This window comes from Marmota monax, unplaced genomic scaffold (genome assembly GCF_021218885.2).
Source record: "Marmota monax isolate L192 unplaced genomic scaffold, Marmota_monax_Labrador192_F-V1.1 WCK01_AAM20220418_F8-fsc00061, whole genome shotgun sequence".
NCBI lineage: Eukaryota > Metazoa > Chordata > Mammalia > Rodentia > Sciuridae > Marmota > Marmota monax.
In genome coordinates this window covers 15,038,048-15,047,912 of record NW_026695230.1, presented here as the reverse complement: position 1 = coordinate 15,047,912, position 9,865 = coordinate 15,038,048, and the positions used below count along the sequence as shown (strand labels likewise).

At 39.1% G+C, this 9,865-nt stretch overlaps 1 protein-coding gene across 5 annotated transcripts; it reads right to left on the bottom strand.

Annotated features, from left to right (window-relative positions):
• Positions 1-949: 949 nt before the first annotated feature.
• On the bottom strand, positions 950-7,289 carry Zbed5 (zinc finger BED-type containing 5). 5 transcript variants are annotated; one of them, XM_058576914.1, is made up of 3 exons: positions 7,003-7,021; positions 4,553-4,668; positions 950-3,226 (listed from the first exon to the last, which is right to left on the bottom strand). In XM_058576914.1, the coding sequence occupies exon 3, from the start codon at positions 3,018-3,020 to the stop codon at positions 1,017-1,019; it is 2,004 nt and encodes a 667-aa protein (XP_058432897.1). In that variant the 5' UTR covers positions 3,021-3,226; positions 4,553-4,668; positions 7,003-7,021; the 3' UTR covers positions 950-1,016. The 5 variants fall into 5 exon arrangements, with proteins under 5 accessions (XP_058432897.1, XP_046294095.1, XP_046294094.1 ...); XM_046438139.2 differs by lacking the exon at positions 7,003-7,021 and adding an exon at positions 6,363-6,538 and having other exon boundaries at positions 950-3,259; XM_046438138.2 differs by lacking the exon at positions 7,003-7,021 and adding an exon at positions 6,363-6,538.
• Between the last annotated feature and the right edge of the window lie 2,576 nt (positions 7,290-9,865).

The window sequence follows — 9,865 nt, the reverse complement described above, 5'->3', positions numbered from 1 at the left end:
CTGTAGGAGTTTTTTAGATAGTCTCATCCAATCTTCATAATAATCTTCAAAAGAGACAATTATAATCTTACAGATAACTGAGGTTCAAGAAAGTTCAGAATGGTGTAGTCAGCTGGTTAAATAGTGGAGTAGGTTAGGTTTCAATAAGAGAGGTTAAATAAATAATGGCTCTTGACCATAGGAGCAAAACAAAATATTTAACATTCAGATGGTGGGCCTGTGTTGTATCATGTGATAGGGGAAAAGTAGTCCAGACAGCAGGAGCCTTTTATAGTATTACAAGAATAAACTGATAAGGAGTTAAAGTTTAATCATCTTCAAGTACTATACAGAAAAGTCTCATTAATTTAGAATACAGTATATGGAATTTGCAATAATCTATTTGGAACTGGAAACAAAATATCTGAAAATATTCTCCCTACTTCTTTTCCTCTTCCTCAATAGTGCAGCTTGAATCACATAACTATGACATTCTTCAGTGACTTCTGCATAATGACCACACCGAATTCTAGTTAACAGAATAACTGAAAACAAAAACAAAACTAGAATAGCACTGCATACTGAAAAGCAAATAGGAGTCTATCAGAAAGCAAGATGGAGATGAAATAGTTTTTTTAGACCTGAAAACATGCAACAGTGTGATTTGTTTAAAGAGTGACAAGATGTTCCCTGGGGCTAGAGAGTTGCAAGGAAAGCATGGCTAGAAAAATGGGTAGGGATGAGATAGATCCTGAGGAGGTATGTTATTATGAGAAACTGGAATTTTATCTTGTGGACCATCATTTCCCAGTTAAGACCAGAAATATCCTTGAGATTACAATGTCAAAAAAAAAAAAAAAAAAAAAGCCAACAAGTACGTTTATTTTTTTTTTGATTCTTTAGTTTTCTTAACATCTATGTAGTATAAAAAATCTTGAATAACTTTATTTAAAATCTCAAATACTAGAGATGAAGTAAATCATCTTTTATTTTCATGTTACATTTGGTAATCAAGGGACATGCAAAACCTTCCAATTTTAATGAGAACAGTGTTTTTGTGTCTTTTTATCACATATCCGTTTAATATTAGGTGTAATGTTACTAAGTCGGATCCGCATGTGAGGTGCAGCATCAAGTCTTTTCCTATATTTTGTTTTTGTTGCAGCATAATATGAAAATCCTGTTTCACACAGGTGCATTGTTGCAAAAGGAAGAAGTACACGAACTGCACGCCTTGCAATGCTTGGATACTCTTGAATTAGGCTACTCCAAAAATCATTTAGTGAAAGTTCACTGAAATTTTGTTTCACCTGAGAATCAGATGTTAAATCAATTAGGCTCTCATAATCTAGTGCTACTAATGAAGCTGGTTTAACAGTTACTGTAAATGGATTTCTAACCCAAGCATTATTGTCATTTGTCACAGGAAAATATTTTATAAGAGCAGAGCGCAAACCCCTTAGGTGCTGTACAATGGCACTGCAAATATCTTTATCAACTGTAGAATTAACTTCAGTCAAAAAGTCACTGAGTGTAGGAAAACAATCAAAGTTTTCTTCTTCTACAGATGAGGCCCAAAATTCTAATTTTCTTAACAATGATGACATTTTATCAAACACTGTAAAAACTGTCACATTTTTCCCTTGCATTGACAGATTAACCTCATTTAATTTAGTAAAAATATCTGCAAGATATGCAAGTCTTAGCAGCCAGGATGAATTTGTTATACAATCAGATAGTCGAAAAGCAGAATCCATGAAAACCAGTAGTTCACGCCGAAGCTCAAAAAGTCTTACAAGAACTTTACCTCGTGAAAGCCACCTTACCTCTGTATTTAGAAGAAGTGCTGTGTGCTGAGCACCCATTTCTTCACATAAAATTTTTAGTAGTCTGGATTGATGTGGCCGAGCTTTAATATAATTGATGATTTGTACTGCTTGATCTAGCACATTTTTTAGAGATGTAGGCATTACTTTAACTGCTAGTGCATGTCGATATAATAGGCAGTGACTACTAGTGCTTTCAGGAGCCACATATTTTATCAAAGCGACAGCCTCAGCAATTTTCCCATCTACTGCCCTAGAAGCATCACTACAAACATCGACACATTTTTCCCATTCAATTTCATGTTTTTGCATAAAACTGTTGATGCAGTTGAATATTTCTTCACCAGTAGCATTACTTTGCAAAGATTCACATAAAAGGAGGTCTTCCTCAATAGACTTATTAAACCTATAACGAATAAACACAAGCAGCACAGCAAGTCCTGAAACATCAGCTGATTCATCTAGTTGTAGTGAAAACCCATCACATATTTTCAGTCTACAAACAAGCTCTTCTTCAATATCAGCAGCCAGATCCTTAATTCTTCGAGCAACAGTACTGTTTGATAGTTGTACTGCATCTATTTTTTTACTATATTGTTCGTCAAACATTCGCATCACTACATCTTTTGCACAAGGTTTGATAAGCAATTCTCCAATAGTATGAGCCTCTCCACTCAGGGCTATATGGTAACTTACATTGTATGATGCCTCTGTAGCACTTTCATTATCTGTATTGACAATTTTAGGTGCTGGGGGTTTATTATTTTCAGGTGAATCAAGATGCTGCTTGAAAAAGCTTATATCTTTGTCTTTATATGCGGCATGTTTAGTTTCCAAATGTCTTCGAAGCTTACTAGGAGCTAAAGAGCTATTTGATAAAATTTTTTTACATAATACACACTGAGCATGAGGCGCATCTCTATTTCCAAAGTAAGTAAATCCAAAAGACAAATAACTTTCATCATATTTTCTTCTTTTTGGTTTTTTACTAAATGTTATTTTGTTGGAATTAGACATAAATTTGACCCTGGAAAGCTCACCTTCTGATTTTTTAGAAACCGAAGGCTGCAACTGTTCATCTTCACTTTGTAATATTCCAACCTTTTGATCATTTGATTCAGATACAATTTGGTAACAAAAAGATTCTACTTCTTGTTTAAGATTTCCTTGTTTCAGCAAAAGATCCATGGGCAATGAATTTGTGGTACAAAACATGGTTAATTTAGAATAAACATTGAGTATCACAAATGTGTTGAAATTATAAGACAGGATACAAAGAGGAGGAGAGATGATACACAGTAACACATCAGTTAATTTGTAAATGCTGCCTATGCATCAATGCGCAGATGGAACATCACACGTTCGTTTATCAGGTGATCTCTCATGCGACTTCCTGGTGCTCTCAGGTATGGCACACCTTTCTTAAAAGGTAGATTATCACATAAAAATAAAAGCTATAGAAATGAGTTTAGTAGTATTAAACTTATATTTAAATAAATTTACATTAAAATAAACTATTAAAATTATTGCTAGTAGCAATCTTTTTATCAAAACACTTGGAATATTAACATGCTATAAAAAGCCTGAGGATCGTTGAACAAAGATATAATAGTTAATAAGATTATTTCTAAGGTTGGTGAACATTTTGGAAAGGGCTGCATAGTAAATATTTTTGGTTTTGTGGGCCATAGTCTTTGTTGTACTACTCAACTCCATAGCTGTAGCATGACTGCAGCCATAACCCATACACAAAAGAATGGGCATGGGTGTATTCCAATAAAACTTTATGTTCAAGAACAGAGAGCACAGGCCATAATTTACCAATCCCATCTCATGGTTTATCTTAGAATCTCTTTAGTTTTACTAATGGCCTTAGATGTACTAAGTGTTGATATAATCATACATCCAAAGTCTCTCTTTAGGGCTGGCAAGAATTCTCATGAGCTATATTAAAAACATTCACTGTTCAGGGCTGGGGCTGTGGCTCAGTGGTTGAGTACTTGCCTGGCACGTGTGAGGCACTGACTGGGTTTGATCCTTGGCACAACATAAAAATAAATAAAGGCATTGTGTCTATCTACAACTTAAAACAAAACAAAACAAAAAACACTGTTGAAAGCATTGCAAGACAGAGTTCTACTGTATCCTGTATATTTGTGTTCACAATGAACTATAGACCAAAAATTAGGTATTATTTCTCTGGACTTAAAAAATTACATATATGTTTACATTATCCAACTTAAGACTCAAAGTAATGTGTGTGTGTGTGTGTATATGTGTGTGTATGTATGTATGTGTGTATATATATATATATATATATTTTATGGATACAATCTTTATTTGTTTTTATGTGGTGCTGAGGATTGAACCCAGTGCCTCCTATGTGCAAGACAAACCCTCTACCACTGAGTTACAACTCCAGCCCCCAAAGTAATGTATATTTTTATTGATTATTCTGGATTCCATTATACTATAGGTGAAAACCCAACTAGAAACTAAAGGAAACGTAAACTATCATTTTAAAAGGTTTCTTCTCATATAATAAAAAGCAAAATTAAAAGAGTAATACAAACTTAAGAACCTCTAATAAATACTATTTTTTAAAGTTAACTTTGTAACTTAAAACATACAAATTGTGTCTATAAAAATGCACCTACTTTTGATTCAAACTTTTATAATCTTGGTCACAGAATAAGCCTTATAATCTCATGTTAGGTCCTGAATCAAAATGCTAGTGGGTAAGATACCTGAAATGAGGAGTACTTCCTTCTGCAATCACGCTCTCCACCTTGGCAGCTTGAAATGTAGACTCTTCAAAAGAATAAAATTAAGGGATGGGGTGGAAAGGGGAGTAACCAAAAGCCTAAAATGAGAAAAATTAAAATTAGACATTGCAACAAGCAGAATTAACTACAAACTTCTAAGATGAGCATTCATCATAATAAATTTTAGATCTAGGCAATATTAACAGTTCTTCATTGCAATGTTGCTCTTGGACTGAAACAGAAGATGCCTAGCATCTAGCAAAGTAAAACTGTGAATATTTTCATCTTCTTTAATACTTTGGCAATTTCACCGCTTTGAAATGCTTCCCTACCCACTGACTTCAAAAAAATACATCAAAAACAAAACCACCAGCTGGAGATATAACTCAATTAAAAGAGTGCTATCCTAGCATGCATAAGGCCCTGGGTTCAATCTCCAGCACCACCAAAAAACAAAAACAAACAAAAAACAGGCCCCCCCCAAAAACAAAACAAAACAAAACAAACAAACAAAAAACTAGGAAAACTGAACTCAAGCAAAGCCTCTTCTTAATGTCTCTAAAATGAAGCACCAAATCTAACATGGAATTATACACGGAAGTGTTATATGAAATATACCTTTGGCTACAATTAGTTTTTGTCCCCTCAACAAGCAATTTCTCAAGGCAATTAAGGTTTATTGAGCAATCATTATTTACTATGTGCAAGTAGCTGTGCTCAAATTCTAATACAGATCAGTTTGTCTAATCCTCAAACGAGAGCCAGGGGCTATTAACTCCACTTTATCAATAAGGAGGAGTTAAGTATCTACTAAGTTAACACATCTTCTAAGAACCAAGAACAAAGTCCCAAAAGTTTGACTACATAGCCCACATGCCTAGCGTGTTCTCGAGTACTCTTTTAATTCCCCAAGGACCAAAAAAAAAAAAAAAAAAAAAAGGACCAGGAGTTGGGCTATAACTGCCAGGAAGTCAACAGCTGGAAACTGGCAGCAGCACAAAAATCCTATTTCTTATTGAAAATAAAAGCGCAGATTCTTCTTTCAGTTTCAATTTGGATTTAGCCAGAGACCTCCGTGGAGCGGCGGGGTTATCTGGGGTTAGGATGCCTCTCCCTCGCCGTCAGAAGACACCCAAGAGCACGAAGCCTCGTTTTCATAGGAGGGCCTCATCCCTAGCTCTACAGAGGGGCTTCCCCAAAGCACCTGAGGACAAAGAATCTCTACTCCCTTGAGGAAAGTTTTCATTGAAAAGGTGGGAAAACGTCTCTCTTCCTCTGACTAAACTGACAGGTAAGTCACCCTGTCGCATCCACCCGCAGGCGGTTCCAGCTGTGAACACCCCCCGTCGGGGCAGGAGAGCAGGCCAATCACAAAGGCTAGGCTGGAGTGCGTGAGGGCAGCTCTGCCGGCACCTACGTGCTTTTCTACACGGTTATCTCGACGTGTGGCCGGGCCAGCCACCCTCGGCGCCTCCCTATCACAGGTGCGCGCCGCCCGCAGACCACCCCGTCTGGGGGCGTGCTTCCTGTCCCTGCCCACCCTCGCCTCAGGACTTCTCTCGCGTCCCTGACGGTCGCCTCCGCTAATGACCACATGAATTCGTTTCAGCATCCAACGCCTTCTCTCTACTGCCTCTCCACCTGCGTTGGAGACAACGGCCTTGGCCGCGGCTGGGCTGCACAGCAGCGCCGCGGTCCCCAGCTGTGCCTGCGACCGCCATTTTAGACAGCTCAAGGCAGCGGCCATTTCAGAGCGCGCCGTTCAGCCGCGGTTGGCGCCTCTGCTTCTCACCTTCACCGAGGCCTGAAGGGGGTCAAGAGCCAGTCGTCGCGGACTGGAGGGAGGAGGGAGGGGGAGGGGGGCAAAAAACAAAACAGAGGAAAGAAGGATGCGGGGACGGGGTGATGCTCTCAGATCAGGGATACCGCCTATGCCACCTCCATAGAGATCCGATTCGCTGCTGGCGCGGTCCTGGTCTGAAGATAAATTTAGCACTCTAGAGCAGCCGACCCTACGGTCTCCAGGAGCGACTCCGCCGCTGCCCAATCAGCGGCAGAGCTTCTCCCCGTCACCAATCCGCGCTGAGCAGCGGGGCGGGACTAACGGAAAGGACCAGGCTGGGTTGCGTCGCTACCCTGCCAACGCTGGGATGGTGAGATAGCGGTGCGGCCGGCCGTGAAGCGATTGTTCCCAAACTTCCCTGGCCTGCGGACGGCTCGAGCTCTAGTTTAGAATGCAGATTCCAGGGTGCAGCCAGATAGAGTTGATGACCTGTCAGACTGGAGCGGCCGGGAATCTGCATTTTCATCGGCCTGAGTCTGGGTGATTAGTGTGGATCTGCTGCGGCCCCGAGGGCGCGCAGGTCTTCTCCACCGCTTTGTTCCCCCAGGCCGCGCCCCAGGCCCAGGACGTGCGCCCGCTATCTTTTTACCTGGGTTTCCCGGAGGAATCTGGGAAGAAACTCCTCTGCTCGCTCCTCGGCCCCACAACCGACGTCGGCGTGTCGGGTCCCGGGCACAGCCGAGACAGCCAGGATGGCGGGGAGGCCCAGGTGGGCTCTGGCCTCGGGGTACTGTCCCGCTGTCCACTGTCCGCACCTCCCACTAGCGGCCGACCCTCCCTGGAATTATCATTTGCCGGCTGCTCTCCCGTTTTAAAAAACAGCATCGCCAAAGTCTACGGGCTGCCCTTCCATTTTCTGGGAGATTCTTGGAGCCTTGGAACCTTTCCCAAATTGGCCTCTTGAAACGAATATGGGTGGGGTTGGTAAAGTATGGTAGTGTTAACTGTGGGTCGCGTTCCCAGTATTTTAAGCTTTTGAAGCTCCGTGAAAATGACTTAATGAAAATTGGATCCCAATTTTAAACACTACCTACGCGTCAAAATAGTCCTAACTTGGGGTCAAAATCTAGGGCAGCTTCTGTTTTTCTTAATGTACTTCTTTGATATGTGATCAAACATTTTAGGTGCTGAAAGGGGCCTAACCCTAAACACAATTTTCAGAACTGCGTGGATTATTTCCTAGGATTGACATTTAGTTCCAAATGTTTTAAAGACCTTTTCAACATGTTCATCTTGCTCTGTAGTAGGCTGTCCATCTGTTATCATTATTATTTTAAAATTCCTTTTAAATTGATTCCATTTTAATGGAGATGATTTTTGAGAAGGGGGCATTGTTTTACTTTGAAAGAATCTGATTTTGCCATTCCAGGAGTTATATAGCTTCAGAACAATATTAGAATGCTATATTTTTGTGTTTTATATTTAAAAAAGCCCTTTACGTGTATGCTCCCCATGTAATCCTTAGACATCTAGTTTATGTCTTCATGAATTGGGAAACCCAAAACATTAAACTGGTAGGGAAAATAGTGTTTGAAATAAATTCAGCCAATGGGGCTGGGGATAGAGCTCAGTGGTAGAACACTTGTCTAGCATGTGTGATATGGTGGGTTCAATACCTGGTACCATCAAAAATAAAACAAATGAGCCAGGCACTCCAAATGGTAAAGTTGAATAAGTTCGACCAAAGTATAGGACTTCACTAAAATCTGAAAAGGCTGATAATTAAGGGTCTTTATTATCTAAAGACTTTTTCTTTAATTGCTTTGTAAAATTATAAAATGTTGGTTGATAAGACATATAAAATATGCACAAATAGAACTCAGATCAATGATGATTATAGTTAGCATTTACTGAGTACATAATATGAGCCATTTTATACACTTTTTAATGTATTAACTTATTTACTCTTCAAACCTTAAGATCAGACCTTTTTTACAGGTAAGGACATTGAGCATAGAGAGGTGAATAACTTAAGTTCCCCAAACTAATTAGTAGTAGAGACTATTCAGGGCAGTGTTTTTGTGGGAACCATAAGGTGTATGCATGCACAAATTTAATTTATGTAGGGAAGAAAATCATTGTGAATAAGACACAATGGATTAGTGACAATTTTCAACTAATATTTCAGATTTGTAGCCTTGGTTGCTGTAGGACATCTGAGATGGCAATTCTTGATTGCTTGCTTTAGTTTCTATTGTTTCTATTGTCGTTCGGTTTTACAGAAGCAGATAATTAGACACGAAGCTCTGGAGCCAGTATTGTGGGTCATAGTGTCCCATCCCAGGTCTTTATACCTCTTCCTTGTACCCTCCCTTTGTTAGTAGAAGTGGGCTACCCTGGGAAGGGTGAGACTGCTGCTGAGCGCGTCCTGAAAAAGTTAGCTGGAGGACACCTGCTGATCACAATACCTGTCCCCAAGCAGGATAGCAAGTCCTTTCTTGAAGGAGGATTGGAGTGGCAACATCTCCATGTCTACCACAGTTTGTAATCTTTAATGTAAAGATGTTAGAATCATACAGTTTCATGATTTCTGTGAACGTTGAATTATTGTAGCCATGTGTGCTTCATCAGCTATTGAAATGTATGAAACATTTGAGAGAATTTTGCACATGTATATTAGTATTAGATTTGCTGGAGTTACATAAATGCTTATGGATTTCACTGGTTAGATTTTGTAATTGTAGTTTAAAATGTCTGAGAAAAATTTGATTAGTTGAATATGCAAATCATTAAATATTTTAAGGAGTATTTAGTCTGTTTAGCTTGTGAATTAGCAGAGCATAAGTGAAAGTGTCTATATTTTTATGGAAAGATTATGAGATTTATAGACAGACTAATAGCATTTATAAATTAAGATTAATGGCTTAAGAAATTCAATTTTGGCTGGGTGCAGTGGCACATGCCTATAATCCCAGTGGCTTGGGAGGCTGAGACAGGAGGATTGTGGGTTCAAAGTTAGCCTCAGCAAGAGTGAGGCACTAAGCAACTCAGTGAGCCCTGTCTCTAAATAAAATACAAAATAGAGCTGGGGATGCGGTTCAGTGGTCGGGTGTATTTGAGTCCAATTCCTAGTACTGCCCTCCCCCCCAAAAAAAAGCAAGATAATTTTAACATTTTTGCTATTAATAAGAAAACTAATCATGTTTTTTCTTTTATGGATTTTCTTTCTTCACTCACAGGACTTTGACGATTTCCTCTATGTTCAATGATTCTTATAATTATCACTCAAACCCTGATTTCCCACTTGAACTTCAGTTCTTATTTTCAAGTTCAAATTTTCATGCTCTATTTTAATATATATCAATAGCTTAGATTCAGCATGTTAATTCTCTCCCAATACTTATGCTCAATGAACCAATGGCCTTGACTTTGTTAAATATTTTTTTTATTCTTTTAAAATCCCAAACTAGCAAACTTGACTCATCTGTATTCTGTACATACAGGCATTAAAT

Excerpts from the sequence above, each read along its gene's own strand:
- Zbed5 (XM_058576914.1), bottom strand. The coding sequence starts at position 3,020 with ATGTTTTGTACCACAAATTCATTGCCCATGGATCTTTTGCTGAAACAA.